Source organism: Oncorhynchus nerka, linkage group LG3 (assembly GCF_034236695.1).
Source record: "Oncorhynchus nerka isolate Pitt River linkage group LG3, Oner_Uvic_2.0, whole genome shotgun sequence".
Lineage (NCBI taxonomy): Eukaryota > Metazoa > Chordata > Actinopteri > Salmoniformes > Salmonidae > Oncorhynchus > Oncorhynchus nerka.
The window spans coordinates 60,973,104-60,992,978 of NC_088398.1; the positions used below are offsets into that span (position 1 = coordinate 60,973,104).

General features: G+C 44.8%; 1 protein-coding gene across 3 annotated transcripts in view; it reads right to left on the reverse strand.

Annotated features, from left to right (window-relative positions):
• LOC115111939 (GRIP and coiled-coil domain-containing protein 2-like) overlaps nucleotides 1–19,630 on the reverse strand; it is a 32,652-nt gene extending 13,022 nt beyond the window's left edge. For all 3 annotated transcript variants that reach the window (XM_029638498.2, XM_065014095.1, XM_065014086.1), the window contains exons 1-17: nucleotides 19,449–19,630; nucleotides 18,809–18,868; nucleotides 18,442–18,526; nucleotides 10,833–10,900; nucleotides 10,597–10,701; nucleotides 10,101–10,460; nucleotides 9,814–9,971; nucleotides 7,790–9,692; nucleotides 7,547–7,607; nucleotides 7,115–7,314; nucleotides 4,522–4,641; nucleotides 3,866–4,030; nucleotides 3,634–3,738; nucleotides 2,397–2,559; nucleotides 1,852–1,952; nucleotides 1,585–1,662; nucleotides 637–774 (exon numbers count right to left, since the gene is read on the reverse strand). In XM_029638498.2, coding sequence (XP_029494358.2) covers nucleotides 637–774; nucleotides 1,585–1,662; nucleotides 1,852–1,952; nucleotides 2,397–2,559; nucleotides 3,634–3,738; nucleotides 3,866–4,030; nucleotides 4,522–4,641; nucleotides 7,115–7,314; nucleotides 7,547–7,607; nucleotides 7,790–9,692; nucleotides 9,814–9,971; nucleotides 10,101–10,460; nucleotides 10,597–10,701; nucleotides 10,833–10,900; nucleotides 18,442–18,526; nucleotides 18,809–18,868; nucleotides 19,449–19,454 — 3,876 coding nt within the window. In that variant the 5' untranslated portion in view covers nucleotides 19,455–19,630. The remainder of the gene's footprint in view (nucleotides 1–636; nucleotides 775–1,584; nucleotides 1,663–1,851; nucleotides 1,953–2,396; nucleotides 2,560–3,633; nucleotides 3,739–3,865; nucleotides 4,031–4,521; nucleotides 4,642–7,114; nucleotides 7,315–7,546; nucleotides 7,608–7,789; nucleotides 9,693–9,813; nucleotides 9,972–10,100; nucleotides 10,461–10,596; nucleotides 10,702–10,832; nucleotides 10,901–18,441; nucleotides 18,527–18,808; nucleotides 18,869–19,448) is intronic.
• Nucleotides 19,631–19,875: the final 245 nt, after the last annotated feature.

A 19,875-nucleotide genomic window follows, 5' to 3' on the forward strand; every position in this document is an offset into this window, starting at 1 on the left:
CACATTTTAGAAGCACATATTAGGTGGTAGCGGTTTTCATATTACATCTCTATTTTCACCCTGAACTGCATGTAGTTGTGTTTCTGCAGACCAGCAGTACATTAACATGATGGTGTATTGTGTGCCAATGTATCAGTATTGTAATGAATAGTACAGTGTTAGTGTGTACGTCCCTGAGGTAGGAAACCCAGCAGCACTTCCTCTAACGTGGAGCCAGACCGTACCATTCATCATCACCCACTGGACCCCAGGGGGACACCCCCATAATAAAATGTTTGGTTCCAACCATTTAGCAAAGCTGCACACTAACACTTAACTGATGAGAAATCCATAGCGATATTTCTACTGCCTGAGCTGAGAGAGGGGATGGAGAGAGAGAGGGAGAGAGGAAAGGAGAGGGAGTGCGAAGGAGAGGGGATGGAGAGAGAGAGAAAGAGAGAGGGAGAGAGGAAAGGAGAGGGAGTGCGAAGGAGAGGGAGAAGGAGAGAGAAGTTGGGAGAGAAGAGAGAGAAGGTGAGGGAGAATGAGAGAGAGAGAGATGGGGTTTAGGGTAGAGGAACGGAGACGAGATATAAAGGGAAAATAAGAGATGAGAGAGGGAGGAGAGAACTGGATGATGATTGTGAGTGTACCTACCTTGGCAGTGTTAGCCTCCTGTTGTAGTGTGGTCAGTCTCTGTTGTAGGGAGCTGCTTGTTCTCTGCTGTTGTTCAGTCAGAGTCCTCAGCTGCTCCTGCAGTCTGTGGCGCTCCGCAGTCAGGTCACAGCACTGGATCTATACAAGAACACAAGAGCCACTGATAACTAGTAGTTTATGTGTCGGGGGGCTAGGGTCAGTTTGTTTATCTGGAGTACTTCTCCTGTCCTATTCGGTGTCCTGTGTGAATCTAAGTGTGCGTTCTCTAATTCTCTCCTCTCTTTCTTTCTCTTTCTCGGAGGACCTGAGCCCTGGACCATTCCCCAGTCCACCTGACCGTGCTGCTGCTCCAGTTTCAACTGTTCTGCCTTATTATTATTCGACCATGCTGGTCATTTATGAACATTTTAACATCTTGGCCATGTTCTGTTATAATCTCCACCCGGCAGAGCCAGAAGAGGACTGGCCACCCCACATAGCCTGGTTCCTCTCTAGGTTTCTTCCTAGGTTTTGGCCTTTCTAGGGAGTTTTTCCTAGCCACCGTGCTTCTACACCTGCATTGCTTGCTGTTTGGGGTTTTAGACTGGGTTTCTGTACAGCACTTTGAGATATCAGCTGATGTACGAAGGGCTATATAAATACATTTTATTTTATTTGATAACTGATACAACACTTAGGGACAGATAACATTGTGACACAGTATGTACTCGTCCATTACCCCTTTCAGACAGAGGGCGTTTCATTGAAAGCACAGTCTTGTTGCAGGCTCAGATGTCTATTTGTATTTATTATAGATCCCCATTAGATGCTGCCAAGGCAGCAGCTACTCTTCCTGGGGTCCAGTAAAATTAAGGCAATTATATCATTTTAAAAACATTACAATCCATTCACAACAGATTTCACAACACATTAAGTCTGTCTGAATGGATTCAGGGTCTGCCATCTTACCTTGTTGTTCTCTAGTTGCTGTTGATGTGCCTCCAGCTCTCCCTTCAGAGAGGCCAGCGTCATCATCTGAATGGCTTCCTGCACACACACACACACACACACACGTAATACACTACTTACCTTCACAGCCACTACACATTCAAGGAAACCCCAACTCCAATGTATTACAGAACACTGTAAACACTCATAAGACTAAAGTAGTGATGTAGGAAGAGGTCCACTGGAACTCTCTCTGTAGTCCAGGTAACCAGGTCCCTTGGGTCTGACCTGTCTCTTGGCATCAGCCAGGTCTTTCTTGGTTTTCACCAGCAGCTGTTTCATCTTGGAGCTCTTATCCTCCCCTTGGTCCAGCTGGGACTTCAGAACCTCTGGGAGAACACACAGAAACAGGATAGAAGAATGGATAACAGTAAAAAGGCCATTGTTATAATGAATGAAACATATTATAGAGACATACACAGAGAGTATACACTGATTTTCAGTAAACTTAGATTGTTAGGGGTTCCTTGAGTGGCGCAGCGTTCTAAGGCACTGCATCGTGCTAGAGGCGTCACTACAAACCCGGGTTCGATCCCAGGCTGTATCACAACCGGCCACGATCGGGATTCCCATAGGGTGGCGCACAATTGGCCCCCCGTCGTCTGTGTTAGGGGAGGGTTTGGCTGTCATTGTAAATAATAATTTGTTCTCAACTGACTTGCCTAGTTAAATAAAAAGGTACAAAATGTAAAAAAATATTTAGTGCTTTCGTTAGGAAAGTAAGTAAAAGTATGTCAGTGGGGCAAATGGTAGGGATCCGTGTTTGTGGGTACCGATCTCCTGGTTGAGTGTGTCTTCTTTCTGTGTGTGTGTGTGTATCTGTGTTTTCAGCTCCTCCACACACACGTCCTTCTCTGACAGTTTGGTGTTGAGTTCTTTGACCAGGCGTTCATAGTCTGCCATCTCCATGTCCAACAACGAGCTCTGTTGGGCCTCCTGGAAGAATAACACACACACATTCACAACAGATCAATATAGATCAGGTATATCTCACTGGTCATCCCCAAAGCCAATTCCTCCTTTGGTCGTCTTTCCTTCCAGTTCTCTGCTGCACATGACTGGAACGAATTGCAAAAATCTCTGAAGCTGGAGACTCACATCTCCCTCACTAGCTTTAAGCACCAGCTGTCAGAGCAGCCTACAGATCACTGCACCTGTACATAGCCCATCTGTAAACAGCCCATCTATCTACCTACCACATCCCCATACTGGTATTTATTTTGCTCCTTTGCACCCCAGTCTCTCTACCTGCACAGTCATCTTCTGCCGATCTACCATTCCAGTGTTTAATTGCTATATTGTAATTACTTCGCCACCATGGCCTATTTATTTCCTTAATTTACCTCATTTACACTCACTGTATATATACTTTTTGTTTTCTTTTGTTCTACTGTATTATTGACTCTATGTTTTGTTTATTCCATGTGTAACTCTGTGTTGTTGTATATGTTGAATTGCTACGCTTTATCTTGGCCAGGTCGCAGTTGCAAACGAGAACTTGTTCTCAACTAGCCTACCTGGTTAAATAAAGGTGTTCTCAACTAGCCTACCTGGTTAAATAAAGGTGTTCTCAACTAGCCTACCTGGTTAAATAAAGGTGTTCTCAACTAGCCTACCTGGTTAAATAAAGGTGAAATAAATATACACACTGTCTGCATCGTAACATATAAACACACAATCCCATTTCTACACATATCTTAGTATGAGTAATGGAAAAGCAGCTTCCAGTGCTTGAGGGTAAAATGTTACTTTGACATCCTGCTAGATTCTGAGTGTTGTTTTTTCGGACTAGAGGCAACACGACACACATTACAACATCACTGCACACATCACAACATCACGACACACATCACATCACCACGACACACATCACGACACACATCACACACATCACAACACACATGACCACGAAACACAGCTCCCAGTGAAGGTTATAAGTAAGAGCTTTACCACCTCTTTATTTAATTGGCCTTGCCATGTGTGTGCGTGTGTGTGCGGGGTATTGTGTACCTTGCGTAGCTGCTCCAGCTCCTGTGTTGTCTGCTGAGACTGCTGCTTCTGTCTGCGGAGCTGAACTGTCAACTCCTCCACCTCCTTCTGCAACGACGACAGCTCCTGGAGACACAAAACACGGTTATATTTTTGGGTGACCAACAACGGATTCCAAATCCTATTTTCCTTAACCTTAAACATACCCCTTAAGCATGAACACACCTCTCACACACCTCTCACACACACACACCTTTGTCTTCTGTTCCTTCAGTAGTCGCTCAGCCTGCAGGTCTCTGTTCAGGGTGTCTGTCTGTCTGTGTAGTTCTGCTGTCTGTCCTTCAATCTGTCTCACCGTATTCCTCAGAGTCTCCAATTCGGTCATCAGGTCCTCTCTCTCCGACCACAACTGTTCATGCTGGACACAGAACACACACACAATCAAACTTCACTCATGAGTTCTTGGCAAACACCAGTCCCCTTGGCCATATAAATCAGCCAGCCAGGGCTACAGAACACTTCAACAAAAACATCACACCAGGTAAACATATCTAACATAAAGACATCCAGGGATGTCTCAGACACTGTTATGAGTTTCTCTGTCTGTATTGTCCCAGGGGAGCTCTCGGCTCACACAGCCAAGACCAGCATCTGTCTCAGTAGACTGACAACACCACAACAGCAGATGGAACCAGCCACTGGTTAATTTACACACACTCCGTTACTTCACAAGAAACAGACAATTAGGAAGAGAAAAATATAATCATAAGAAGAGGAGGAATGAAAATAATGAACTAATGGACAGTTTGTATTTGGACCGAGGGGGTAAATTGTCAGTTTGGTTGAGCACGCTGGATGACTTCTGAGCATGGTTTGTGTGTGAGACTGTAGTTTGTGTGTCTGTGTTACCTGTTGTACTGCGTTGTTTAGTCGTTTGGTCAGCTCGGAGATCTGTTTCTCAGCTCCCTCCACCGTCTCTCTCTCCTTATCCAGCTGCTCTGTCTGCCTGTCGTAGTCCAGCTGCAAGTTCTGTAACACACACACTTAGTATTAAACACATTCACTATTGAATAGGCGTTGTGCAGCTTAATTAAGCAATAAGGCACGAGGTGGTGTGGTATGTTTTAGGCACGACACAACACGGAGTGCCTAGATACAGCCCTTAGCCGTGGTATATTGGCCATATACCACAAACCCCCGAGGAGCCTTATTGCGATTATAAACTGGTTAACAACGTAATTAGAACATTAAAAATACATGTAGGTGGGGGTGGAGTGACTATGCATAGATAATAAACAGTAGTACAGGCTAGTTGAGGTAATGTGTACATGTAGGTGGGGGTGGAGTGACTATGCATAGATAATAAACAGTAGTACAGGCTAGTTGAGGTAATGTGTACATGTAGGTGGGGGTGGAGTAACTATGCATAGATAATAAACAGTAGTACAGGCTAGTTGAGGTAATGTGTACATGTAGGTGGGGTGGAGTGACTATGCATAGATAATAAACAGTAGTACAGGCTAGTTGAGGTAATGTGTACATGTAGGTGGGGGTGGAGTGACTATGCATAGATAATAAACAGTAGTACAGGCTAGTTGAGGTAATGTGTACATGTAGGTGGGGGTGGATTGACTATGCATAGATAATAAACAGTAGTACAGGCTAGTTGAGGTAATGTGTACATGTAGGTGGGGGTGGAGTGACTATGCATAGATAATAAACAGTAGTACAGGCTAGTTGAGGAAACTATTAATGTGTACATGTAGGTGACTGGGGTGGGGAGTGACTGGATATGCAGTAGATAATAAACAGTAGTACAGGCTAGTTGAGGTAACCTTTTGAAGATCTGGGGTACATGTAGGTGGGGGTGGAGTGACTATGCATAGATAATAAACAGTAGTACAGGCTAGTTGAGGTAATGTGTACATGTAGGTGTTGGGGGTGATGGTGTTGAGTCATGTTTGGTGACTCGTGGTGTACATAGATAATAAACAGTGAGTAGCAGCAGTCCAGGATACAAAGGGAGGTATTTAGGGGGTCAGCTTTATGGGCACTTCAGCTGAACCACTTGTTCCTTTTGTCCAGGTTGAGCAATTGTCATCTGTTGCTGGTACTTCCTGCTGAGAAATGACCAGTTTCAGGAGGATATAAATTATGGTTTTCTTCAGATTTGAAACCAAATGGAGGTTGGCAGTGAAGACACTTGGGGAGAGCTTTGTATGCATCTCTGTGTGTGGAGTAAAGGTGGTCTAGGCATTTAGCTTTTTCTTCTCTAGTTGCTGCCACATCCGAAGAGCGCCAGAGCCGGTGTAGTAGGATTCAATCTTGACACTTTGCTTGTTTGATGGTTCATCTGAGAGCATAGTGGCTTCTGGTTGGGATATGTATGTACAGTCACTGTGAGGACGACGTCGTCAATGGATTTATTGATGAGCCAATGACTGAGGTGGTATACTCCTCAATGCCAATGGAGTCTGTTAGCAAAACAGTTGAGTGTAGCATCCGCGCGTCAGCTGTGGAGTGTTGCTGGATGCTATAGTTTCAGGAGATATGACGAGAACATTTTCATGTGACATTTTCTTCTTTGCTTATGGCCTTACAGAGTTGGTTGAGAGCGGTCTTAGTGCCAGCTTCGTGGTAGTAAATAGACGGCTACGAATAATATAGATAAGAACTCTCTTGGTAGATAGTGTGGTCTACAGCTTATCATACCTCAGGTACTCATCTTACCAGAGGTAGCGTCTCTGTTCTGCCGGTGCATGGAAAATCCCGCTAGCTCTATATTGTCCGTATCATTGTTCAGCCATGTCTCAGTGAAACACAAGATGTTACAGTTTTTGTCCCGTTGGTAGGATAATCTTAATCGTAGGTCATCAATTTTATTTTCCAATGATTGCAAGTTAGCAAGAAGAACGGCTGCCAATGGGAGTTTACTCGCTCATCTACGGATTCTCAGAAGGCTGCCCAATCTGCGGCCACTTTTCCTGCGTCTTTTCTTCACGCAAAAGGCAGGGACCTGGGCCCGATCCAGTGAAAGCAGGATATCCTTCTCGTCGGACTCGTTAAAGGAAAACGTTTCTTCCAGTCAGTGGTGAGTAAACGCTGTTCTGAGGTCCAGAAGTTATTTTCGGTCATCCATTCAGGTCTAGAACAAAACTCCCATTAAACACAGCAGAGTGATTTGATCTCTAATGGCTTGCAGAGCCAATTCATAAAGACAACCGTCTGATCCCATTTAATGTGGCTGTTGTGCATTATACTAACTGAAACACAAACAGAAAGCTCTCTGCTGAACAGACACACTTAGCAGTTATGGCCAGAAAGCTAGAGCATTGGGGGAAAAGACACTGTTATTTTCCTCATGATCTCTTCAAGTGTTTTTTGTAATAAAACAGATTTGTACCACCGGCTAAATAAGCAATTCACTATTCTGTGTTGTTCATTCTGTATAAGGTAGGGATGTAGTGAGGGGTCTGGGCTAGGGGTCAGGGGTGAGTAGTACCTTGTATCCCTCTGCTCCATGGATGATGTCTTTCATTGAGCTGGTCACTCGCTCTCTCTCAGCCTTCAACCCCTCCACTTCCTCCTTCAGCGACACAGCCTCTTTCCTGCTGGTGTCCAGCTCCTTCCTGGCTTTCACAGCCACCGCCTTGATCTTATTCATCCTCTCATCCTTCTCTTTGCTTTCCTTCTCCAGCAGGGCTGAGATGGAGGGATGAGACATCATCACCACACACAGATCATTGGAGGAATCAGTATCCCTCAATGATTGGCACTTTGTATCTGTCATTCTTAAATGAGCTTAATAAACATCTAGGAAGATCATCTCAAAACAAACAATAATGACATGTTTTGTATTGCTCATCTGTCATAGTATTATTACACAGAGTTTCCTGTTCTGTTCTACATTGGACAGTAGTAATTAGGAACATACCGATTTTCTCAGTGAACTCATTGGCTGTGTTCTCCTCTGAGACAGGAGACGGGGCTGAAGACTGGTGGGGGGAAAGCGAGAGGGAGGGAAATGTCAATCTGTAGAACTAATGAAAAATACCACAGCAGTCACTTTGACAAACCATGGCTTAGGAAAAAAGCGGTGGGCAAAAAATCAATCCCTTTATGTCCTTTAGATGGTGTGTAGATGTTTTGAAGGAAAGAAGCCAGAAGAAGTACTTACCAGTAAGCCAGCCATCTCACTTCTCAGCTGAGATATCACTGTGTCCTTCTCTGTTAGCTGCTGTTGTAGCCCTCTCCTCTCCTTCTCCGCCTGTTCTTCCTCCTCCTCTCTTCCCTCCTTTTCCTCCCTCTCTCTGTCTGCCAGTGTCTCTGTAGCCTGGCTGACCTGTGTCAGTAGTTCTTGGTTCTCTGTTCTCATCTTCTCATTGGCCAGTTTCATCTCCCTTAGGTCTTTCTGTAGAGCTTCAGTATCTCCCACCACCTCCCCCAGATTACTCTTCAGCAGGCTCCTCTCCTTCTCCAGCTCCTCTATACGAGCCTGCAGCTCCTCCACCTCCTCCCCTGGGCTCCCCTGCACATTCTTAGAACTCTCCCTCTGCACCACCTCTAGATTACTCTTCAGCAGGCTCCTCTCCTTCTCCAGCTCCTCTATACGAGCCTGCAGCTCCTCCACCTCCTCCCCTGGGCTCCCCTGCACATTCTTAGAACTCTCCCTCTGCACCACCTCTAGATTACTCTTCAGCAGGCTCCTCTCCTTCTCTAACTCCTCTATACGAGCCTGCAGCTCCTCCACCTCCTCCCCTGGGCTCCCCTGCACATTCTTAGAACTCTCCCTCTGCACCACCTCTAGATTACTCTTCAGCAGGCTCCTCTCCTTCTCTAACTCCTCTATACGAGCCTGTAGCTCAGCCACCTCCTCTCTCTGGCCTTGACTCTCCTCCACCTCCCTCTCTCTTTCCTCCCACAGCCTCATCACCTCCATCTCTCTGTCCTGCAGTGCTGACAGTGTTCTGTCTCTCTCTGTGCTCACCACATTGACTGTTTCCTCTAACTCCTGAACAGCACTCTCCTTCATCTGTAGCTGAGAGAGGATCTCCCCGTTCTGCTTGCTCAGATCCTCCACTGAAGCACTTAGCTCTACAGCTAACACTGTCTGCACCTCAAGAGATGCCTTTAGCTCAGAGGCTAACACTGTCTGCGCCTCTACTGAGTCCTTTAGCTTGAGGGCTAACGCAGTCTTCTCCTCCATAGACGTCTGCAGCTGCTCCTTCAGCCCCTCGGCTGCCTGTGTCTGCTTTAGGAAGCTCTCCAGCCTCTTCTCCTGGCCCTGGACCTTTTCCAACAGGCTGTCTCTGTCTTCATCGAACCCTTTCACCCTCTCCACCAGACCATCTCGCTCCTCAGTAAGCCTTCTGACGCTCTCCTGTAGCTCCTGGACTGCAGAAGCCGCCTGTTCCTTCATAGCTTCATACTGTCTGGTGAAGTCCCCGGTCCCCTGACCTAGCTCAGTCTCCAGGCCTCTCAGGATGTCTCTGGTGTGTTCGTACTCAGCCACCGCCTGGCTCCTGTCTAGGGACTCACACTGGGACCTCAGTTCCTGAGCCTGACCCTGCTGTAGGATCAGGCTCTGGTGGGCTGCACCAGGGACATGGCAGGACAGGCTCTGTCTGGGGCTGGAGGGGCTAGCAGGACTGGCAGGTAGGCCGTCCACTGAATCTCTCTGTGGGCCTCTCTGCTGGAGCTGAGTGAAAGCTTGAGCCTCCTGAAGGTCACGGTTAGGGGTTTCCAGGCTCAGAAGATCATGGTTAGGGGTCGCAACCTCCCGGGTCATCAGCAACTCTTCGATTTTAAACTGTAGTTCCTCCTTCTCTGTATGAAACTCCTCCCTCACCCTCTCAAGCTCCGCCTCCAGTTCAGTCTTCACATTCCCCAGGAAGGTCAGCTCGTCTTGCAGCATGGTATTCTGGGATTGCTGGTCCTCCAGGGCAGATCGTAGCTGTCCGCTCTCTGTCTCTCCATCACTGGCATCAATCAGACTTAAACCAGACAGCTCCAACATCCTGGCAATTCCTGAGCTGCGGCCGCTAGGCTCCTCCTCATCTTCCTGCACATCCTGCAGGAAGCTGTCATAACAAGAGGTAGAAGATTGGATTAATAAAGCACTTTTTCTATCTGCTCAAAGCATTTTACTGTACATTGTATGACTTAGCTTGTCCATCACCAATGTGTAGCACTAGGCCCCACCTGTCTTTGAGAGCCAGCTGCTCACTGAGCTCCTCTTGGAGGAGTAGCAGTCTCTCTTTCTCCATCTCAAAGTCCTCTTCCAGAGCTCTCAGCTCCTCTTCATGTTGCACACTATGCTGAGCCAACTCCTCTCTCAGGTTCTCTACTTCCTGCTGGGCCTGAAAGGAAAATACACACACACACTTTATTGCAACACTTAAAGCAAGTGGTCTTCATCAACTATCAGCTTACAACAGTGTAACGGTTTTTCTTTTGTGACATTCTTTATACACAAATTATTAACTAACCTCTGTCAGCGCCCTCTGGTGGTCTTCTTGCAGCGCTGAAGCCACCTGGGCGCTTCGCTCCAAGGCTGCAGCTAGCTCTGTCTGCAGACTCAGGATCTGTGACTCCAGGCTGCAGCTAACGGCTTCTACACTCTGGTTTGTGTGTTCCCTTTCTCTCTGCTTTTCTTTCTCTCTTTCGCTCTCTTTCTCTCTGTCATTCTCTTCTTTCTTCCTCAGAAGCGTCTGGAAGAATTCAACTTCTTCTTTGTGTTTGGCTTGGGATGAGTCTAAGCTCTTCTCCAAGGCTGCAATTTTCTTCTGGTGGTCTTCCTTGGCCTGGTCCAACTCTCCCAGCAGGGTGGCCAGTTTCCCTACTGCATCCTGGTCATATTCAACAGAAAACAAAGTTGGACTGGACTGGAACAAAAGGCTAAACACCCTGTAGTTATCAAGGGCCAGGGTGGGTGACTACTGGTCTGGCCTACACAGACAGATGACATGGTCTACTATAGTTCACCTGTTCCCGGTGCTTGACCTTCTCATTCTCCTTCCGCAGCAACACCGCACTCTGCTGGGTCTCAGCCTTTTCCAGCAACAAGGCACTCATCCTCTCGGTCAGTTCCTAGTAGAACAGAATGGAAAACACATTACTGACAATCACTCATGAATAAAATAGAAATGAACAGAACACCTTTGCAATTCAGCAGCATGAGACTATACATTTTCTCATGTAAGATTTTTAAGACCACAAACCTGTATGATGGAGTCACCTGAATTGCCTTTTGGCTGAGACTTGAGAGTATCAACCTCCTTTTCCAAAACTGTAAAAAAAAAAAAAAAAAAAAAAAGAGAAACAGAAAGGACAACAATTATTAAAAAAGGAAATCCAACCAGCTACTGTATTAATATTATCAACGATCACAACATTGAATGGTAAACCGTGAATAGATGGCAGCATTCGCACAAAACTGAAAGCGCAAACCACCGCATTTACCCAGGTGACTGGTGACTGGGAAAATGGTTGAATGCTAACAATGTATTTATTCCCTCCATAAGGCAATCAAACAGGCAAAACGTCAGTACAGAGAGAAAGTGGAGTCGCAATTCAACGGCTCAGACACGAGACATACAGTGGGGCAAAAAAGTATTTAGTCAGCCACCAATTGTGCAAGTTCTCCCACTTAAAAAGATGAGGCCTGTAATTTCATCATGAGTGCTTGTTTGTAGGTGACCAAATACTTATTTTCCACCATAATTTGCAAATAAATTCATAAAAAAATCCTACAATGTGATTTTCTGTTTTTTTTTCTCATTTTGTCTGTCATAGTTGAAGTGTACCTATGATGAAAATTACAGGCTTCTCTCATCTTTTTAAGTGAGAGAACTTGCACAATTGGTGGCTGACTAAATACTTTTTTTGCCCCACTGTATGTGGCAGGGTCTACAATCACGGACTACAAAGGGTAAACCAGCTGCGTCGCGGACACCAACGTCTTGCTGCCAGACAAGCTAAACACATTCTTCGCCTGTTTTGAGGACAACACAGTGCCCCCGACGCGGCATGCCCCCAAGGACTGTGGGCTCTCGTTCTCCATGGCCGATGTGAGTAAGAAATGTAAGCATGCACTAGCCCAGCAGGCATCCCTAGCCACGTCCTCAGAGCATGTGCAGACCAGCTGGCGGAAGTGTTTTTACAACTGTCCCCACTTGTTTCAGGATGTCCACCACTGTTCCTGTACCCAAGAAACCAAAGGTTACTGAACTAAAAGACAATCGCCCCGTAACACTCACTTCTGTCGTCACCCCCCCAACCCCTCTTTTACGCTGCTGCTACTCTCTGCTTATCATATATGCATAGTCACTTTAACTATACATTCATGTACATACTACCTCAATCAGTCTGACAAACCGGTGTCTGTATGTAGCCTCGCTACTGTATATAGCCTGTCTTTTTAATGTTGTTTTATTTCTTTACCTACCTACCTATTGTTCACCTAATACCTTTTTTGCACTATTGGTTAGAGTCTGTAAGTAAGCATTTCACTTCGGCACACGTGACAAATAAACTTTGATTTGAAGTGCTTTGGGAGGCTAGTTAAGGATCATATCACCTCCACACATACCTGACACCCAAGATCCACTTTCATTTGCTTACCGCCCCAATAGATCCACAGGAGATGCAATCGCCATCGTACTGCCCTATCCCATCTGAGGAATACCTACTTCAGAATGCTGTTCATTGACTATAGCTCAGCATTCAACACCATAGTACCCATTAAGCTTGGGGCACTGGGTCTGAACCCCGCCCTGTGCAACTGGGTCCTGGACTTCCTGACGGGCCATCCCCAGGTGGTGAAGGTAGGAAACAATACCTCCACTTCACTGATCCTCAACACAGGGGCCCCACAACGTTGTGTTCTCAGCCCCCTCCTGTACTCCCTGTTCACCCACGACTGTGTGGCCAAGCACACCAACTCAATCATCAAGTTTGCAGACAACACAACAGTAGTAGGCCTGATTACCAACAATGAGGAGACAGCCTACAGGGAGGAGGTGAGGGCCCTGGCAGTCTTGCCAGGAAAATAAACTCTCCCTCAACAAAACGAAGTGGACTTCAGGAAACAGCAGAGGGAGGAGCAGGCCCCTATCCACATCAAAGGGACCGCAGTAGAGAAGGTGGAAAACTTCAAGTTCCTGGTCGTACACGTCACTGACGATCTGAAATGGTCTACCCACACAGACAGTGTGGTGAAGAAGGCGCAACAGCGCCTCTTCAACCTCAGGAGGCTGAAGAAATTCGTCTTGGCACCTAAGACCCTCAGAAACTTTCACAGATGCACAATTGAGAGCATCCGGTCAGGCTGTATCACCGCCAGGTACAGCAACTTCCACGCCCGCAACCGCAGGGCTCTCCAGAGGGTGGTACGGTCTGCCCAACGCATCACTGGGGGCACACTGCCTGCCCTCCAGGACACCTACAGCACCCGATGTCACAGGAAGGCCAAAAAGATCATCAAGGACATCAACCACAACCCGTTCACCCCACTATCATCCAGAAGGCGAAGTCAGTATAGGTGCATCAAAGCTCAGACAGAGAGACTGATAGGTTTTTCAGACTGTTAAATAGCCATCACTAGCTGGCTACCACCCGGTTACTCAACCCTGCACCTCGGAGGCTGCTGCCCTATATACAGTACCAGTTAAAAGTTTGGACACACCTACTCATTCAAGGGTTTTTCTTTATTTTTACTATTTTCTACATTGTAGAATAAAGACATCCAAACTATGAAATAACACATATGGAATAATGTAGTAACCAACAACAAAAAAAGTGTTAAACCAATAAAAATGTATTTAAACTGTCAGATTCTTCAAAGTAGCCACCCTTTGCCTTGATGACAGCTTTGCACACGCTTGGCATTCTCTCAACCAGCATCACCTGGAATGCTTTTCCAACAGTATTGAAGGAGTTCCCACATATGCTGAGCACTTGTTGGCTGCTTTTCCTTCACTCTGCGGTCCAACTCATCCCAAACCATCTCAATTGGGTTGAGGTCGGGTGATTGTGCAGGCCAAGTCATCTGATGCAGAACTGATGCAGAATTCTAAATAAATCAGACAGCGTCACCAGCAAAGCACCCCACACCATCACACCTCCTCCTCCATGTTTCACGGTGGAAATCACACATGCGGAGATCATCCGTTCACCTACTCCGCATCTCACAAAGACACGGCGGTTAGAACCAAAAATCTCACATTTGGACTTGTAAGAACAAAGGACAGATTTCCACCGGTCTAATGTCCAATGCTCGTGTTTCTTGGCCAAAGCAAGTATCTTCTTCTTATTGGTGTCCTTTAGTAGTGGTTTCTTTGGAGCAATTCGACCATTAAGGCCTGATTCACGCAGTCTCCACTGAACAGTTGATGTTTAGATGTGTCTGTTACTGGAACTCTGTGAAGCATTTATTTGGGTTGCAATCTGTGGTGCAGTTAACTCTAATGAACTTATCCTCTGCAGCACAAGTAACTCTGGGTCTTCCTTTCCTGTGGCGGTCCTCATGAGAGCCAGTTTCATCATAGCGCTTGATGGATTTTCAAAGTTCTTGACATTTTCCGTATTGACTGACCTTTGTCTTAAAGTAATGATGGACTGTTGTTTCTCTTTGCTTATTTGAGCTATCCTTGCCATAATATGGACATGTTTTTTTTGGACCAAATATGGCTCTCTTCTGCATACCACCCCTACCTTGTCACAGAGTGTGCAAAGCTGTCCTCAAGGCAAAGGGTGGCTACTTTGAAGAATCTCAAATATAAAACATATTTTTATTCATTTAACACCTTTTTGGTTACTACATGATTCCATGTATTATGTCATAGTTTCGATGTCTTCACTACTATTCTACAATGTAGAAAATAGTTTTGTTTTTTTAAACCTGGTGCTGTACATAGATATGGAATCACCAGCCATTTTAATAATGGAACAATAATCACTTTAATAATGTTTACATACTGCTTTACTCATCTTATATGTACAGTTGAATTTGGAAGTTTACATACACTTAGGTTGGAGTCATTAAAACTTGTTTTTCAACCACTCCACAAATTTTTTGTTAACAAACTATAGTTTTGGCAAGTCGGTTAGCACATCTACATTGTGCATGACACAAGTTATTTTTCCAACAATTGTTTAGACAGACAGATTACTTCACTTATAATTCACTGTATCACAAATCCAGTGGGTCAGAAGTTTACATACACTACATTAACTGTGCCTTTAAACAGCTTGGAAAATTCTAGAAAATTATGTCATAGCTTTACAAGCTTCTGATAGGCTAATTGACATAATTTGAGTCAAGTGGAGGTGTACCTGTGGATGCATTTCAAGGCCTACCTTCAAACTCAGTCCCTCCTTGCTTGACATCATGGGAAAATCAAAAGAAATCAGCCAAGACCTCAGAAAAAATATTGCAGACCTCCACAAGTCTGGTTCATCCTTGGGAGCAATTTCCAAACACCTGAAGGTACCACGTTCATCTGTACAAACAATAATCTGCAAGAATAAACACCATGGGACCACGCAGCCATCATACCGCTCAGGAAGGAGACGCGTTCTGTCTCCTAGAGATGAACGTGCTTTGGTGCAAAAAGTGCAAATCAATCCCAAAACAACAGCAAAGGACCTTCTGAAGATGTTGGAGAAAACAGGTACAAAAGTATCTACATCCACAGTAAAATGAGTCCTAAATCGACATAACCTGAAAGGCCGCTCAGCAAGGAAGAGCCACCGCTCCAAAACCACCATAAAAAAATCCATACTACGGCTTGCAACTGCATATGGGGACAAAGATCGTACTTTTTGAAGAAATGTCTTCTGGTCGGATGAAACAAAAATAGAACCGTTTGGCCATAATGACCATCGTTATATTTGGAGGAAAAAGGGGGAGGCTTGCAGGCTGAAGAACCCCATCCCGACCGTGAAGCACGGGGGTGGCACATCATGTTGTGGGGGTGCTTTGCTGCAGGAGGGACTGGTGCACTTCACAAAATAGATGGCGTCATAAAAAAGGAAAATTAGGTGGATATATTGAAGCAACATCTCAAGACATCAGTCAGGAAGTGAAAGCTTGGTCGCAAATGGGTCTTCCAAATGGACAATGACCCCAAGCATACTTCCAAAGTTCTGGCAAAATGGCTTAAGGACAACAAAGTCAAGGTATTGGAGTGGCAATCACAAAGCCCTAACCTCAATCCTATAGAACATTTGTGGGCAGAACTGAAAAAGTGTGTGTGAGTAAGGAGGCCTATAAACCTGACTCAGTTACACTAGCTCTGTTGGGTGCATTTTGGCCCATTCCACCTAACTTAACGTGGGAAGCTTGTAGAAGGCTACCCAAAACATTTGACCCAAGTTAAACAATTTAAAGGCAATGCTACCAAATACTAATTGAGTGTATGCAAACTTCTGACCCACTGGGAATGTGATGAAAGAAATCAAATCTGAAATAAATCATTCTCTACTATTATTCTGACATTTCATTCTTAAAATGAAGTGGTGATCCTAACTGACCTAAGACAGGGAATTTTTTACAAGGATTACATGTCGGGAATTGTGAAAAACTGAGTTTAAATGTATTTGGCTAAGGTGTATGTAAACTTCCGACCCCACCATACCCGTCTGCACATTATGCCCTGAATCTATCCTACCACGCCCAGAAATCTACTCCTTTTATTCTTTGTCCCCAACGCTCGAGGCGACCAGCTTTGATAGTCTTTAGCCGTACCCTCATCCTACTCCTCCTCTGTTCCTCGGGTGATATGGAGGTAAACCCAGGCCCTGTGTGTCCCCAGGCACCCTCATTTGCTGACTTCTGTGATCCAAAAAACCTTGGTTTCATGCATGTCAACATCAGAAGCCTCCTCCCTAAGTTTGTTTTACTCACTGCTTTAGCACACTCCGCCAGCCCTGATTGTCCTTGCCGTGTCTGAATCCTGGCTTAGGAAGGTCACCAACAATTCTGAGATTGGGTGCATCTCAGCCACGCTCAAAACATATAACCGCCATCGATAAAAGACAGTACTGTGCAGCCGTCTTCATCGACCTGGCCAAGGCTTTCGACTCTGTTAATCACCACATTCTTATCGGGCAGACTCAATAGCCTTGGTTTTCTAATGACTGCCTCGCCTGGTTCACCAACTACTTTGCAGACAGAGTTCAGCGTGTCAAATCGGAGGGCATGTTGTCCGGACGTCTGGCAGTCTCTATGGGGGTACCACAGGGTTCAATTCTCGAGCCGACTCTTTTCTCTGTATATATCAATGATGTCGCTCTTGCTGCGGACGATTCCCTGATCCACCTCTACGCAGATGACACCATTCTGTATACTTCTAGCCCTTCCTTGGACACTGTGCTAACTAACCTCCAAACGAGCTTCAATGCCTTACAACACTCCTTCCGTGGCCTCCAACTGCTCTTAAACGCTAGGAAAACCAAATGCATGCTTATCAACCGTTCGCTGCCCGCACCCGCCCGCCCGACTAGCATCACCACCCTCGACGGTTCCGACCTAGAATATGTGGACAACTATAAATACCTAGGTGTTTGGCTAGACTGTAAACTCTCCTTCCAGACTCATTAAACATCTCCAATCCAAAATCCAATCTAGAACCTGCATTCTATTTGACAAAAGCCTCCTTCACTCACGCCGCCAAACTTAACCTAGTAAAACTGACTATCCTACCGATCCTCGATGATGTCATCTACAAAATAGCTTCCAACACTCAACTCAGCAAACTGGATGCAGTCTATCACAGTGCCATCCGTTTTGTTACCAAATCATCTTATACCACCCACCACTGCAACCTGTATGCTCCAGTCGGCTGGCCCTCGCTACATATTTGTTGCCAGAACCCACTGGCTCCAGGTCATCTATAAGTCTTTGCTAGGTAAAGCTCCACCTTATCTCAGTTCACTGGTCACGATAACAACACCCACCCGTAGCACACGTTCCAACAGGTATATCTCACTGATCATCTCCAAAGCCAACACCTCATTTGGCAGCCTTTCTTTCCAGTTCTCTGCTGCCAGTGACTGGAACGAATTGCAAAAATCACTGAAGTTGGAGACTTATTTCCCTCACCAACTTTAAACATCAACTATCTGAGCAGCTAACCGATCGCTGCAGCTGTACATAGTCTATCTGTAAATAGCACACCCAATCTATCTACCTCATCCCCATACTGTTTTTATTTTATTTACTTTTCTGCTCTTTTGCACACCAGTATCTCTGCTTGCACATCATCATCTGCTCATTTATCACTCCAGTGTTAATCTGCTAAATTGTAATTATTCGCTCCTATGGCCTATTATTCACCTACCTCCTCATGCCTTTTGCACACACTGTACATAGACTTTCTTTTTTCTACTGTGTCATTGACTTGTTTATTGTTTTATTGGCTTGTTTATTGTTTACTCCATGTGTAACTCTGTGTTGTTGTCTGTGTCACACTGCTTTGTTTTATCTTGGCCAGGTCGCAGTTGCAAATGAGAACTTGTTCTCAACTAGCCTACCTGGTTAAATAAAGGTGAAATAAAAAAATTTAAAACTGTATATACTGTACTCTATTCTACTGTATTTTAGTCAATGCCACTCCGACATTGCTCGTCCTAATATTTATGTATTTCTTTATTCCATTATTTTACTTTTAGATTTGTCTATAGTCGTGAATTGTTAGATGCTACTGCACTGTTGGAGCTAGGAACACAAGCATTTTGCTACACCTGCAATGACATCTGCTAAATATGTCTATGTGACCAATAAAATGTGATTTGATTTAAACAATGTATGACAGATGCATCATGTACCTGCACATTTGGACTTCATCTTCTGTATGGCAGCCATCTGCTTCTTGGCAAACTTGATGAGGTCATCTTTGGACAACGTGTCCAACTTCAAAGAGGTACCAGTAAGACAAAGAGGTACCAGTAAGACAAAGAGGTACCAGTAAGACAAAGAGGTACCAGTAAGACAAAGAGGTACCAGTAAGACAAAGAGATACCAGTAAGACAAAGAGGTAATAGTAAGACAAAGAGGTATCAGTAAGACAAAGAGGTACCAGTAAGACAAAGAGGTACCAGTAAGACAAAGAGGTACCAGTAAGACAAAGAGGTAATAGTAAGACAAAGAGGTAACACATAGAAAGTAAGACATAGAAAGCATTATGTGCTGCACCTTTGACTTAGCGGCAGCACCTGGAGGAGGTGAGGTCACAGACTCTGGGCTGGTGTCCTGCTGTTGTAGAGAAAAAAATATGACATAAAACAGGATACAGGTATGACACATACACACCATACAACTGCCAACTAACTGAATGATCTACATATCACATTTGATCATACATTACTAGCTACTCATTATTATTTTCTAGATCAGTCAGTCAGCTATAATTTAACTACAATGCATCACGGATTTGACACTGCTCTCAAACAATGCCCAACCCACCCACACCAATCTCACCTTTGCAGCTTAGGCAAACCCTAAAAGAAGCGACGAGTAGGTATCACGTAACTAAACTCATCTAACGTTAGCTAGATTTCTTTGCCTGGTGATATGGAAGCATGTGAATACTTCTGGATAAGGAAACAACTAGCTAGTTGTCCATGGCTAACGTTACAGTACCTTAATAGCTAGCTAACTACACCAGTAATTTTGGTAAGATGTATGAGAACTAAAAAGTATTGTTAGCAGCTCATTAGGCAGTAGTATCGCATATAGTTTATTACAATGGTGATTAAGTTCTCATCTCTAGTGTTAGCTATGCCAGCTAGCCAAATATGCTACAAACACTTCCTTGTCGTTGGACCAAACTTACCTCCATCTTGATCGACGCAATTTAAGTACCCAATCGTTAACGAAATCGGTAATCTGTGTAACTGAATATCTGATATGTGTTCTTATATTGCACGGTTACTGTACGATTTGAAAACGAAAGGATTTCAATATTTTGGTGCTGTCTAATGCTTAGCCTCAGGTCATTTCCGCTTCAACCAACGTACATACGTCACAACGAACGTAGGTCAAATCTTCTTCATCGATGGTATATTGGCGATCACACAATTTAATGTGCATCCCGCCACCTACTATGCAGGATGGAAACAGGATTCCCCAAAAAACGAAATAAACTACCAAAAAACGACCCCAAAAATCGATAAATAAAATAAGCTAAATCAAACAACTTTTCTGTAAAAATATGTAGGGTGGGTCTTCCGGGCCAGTACCCTTTGCATGTCTTCAGGTGT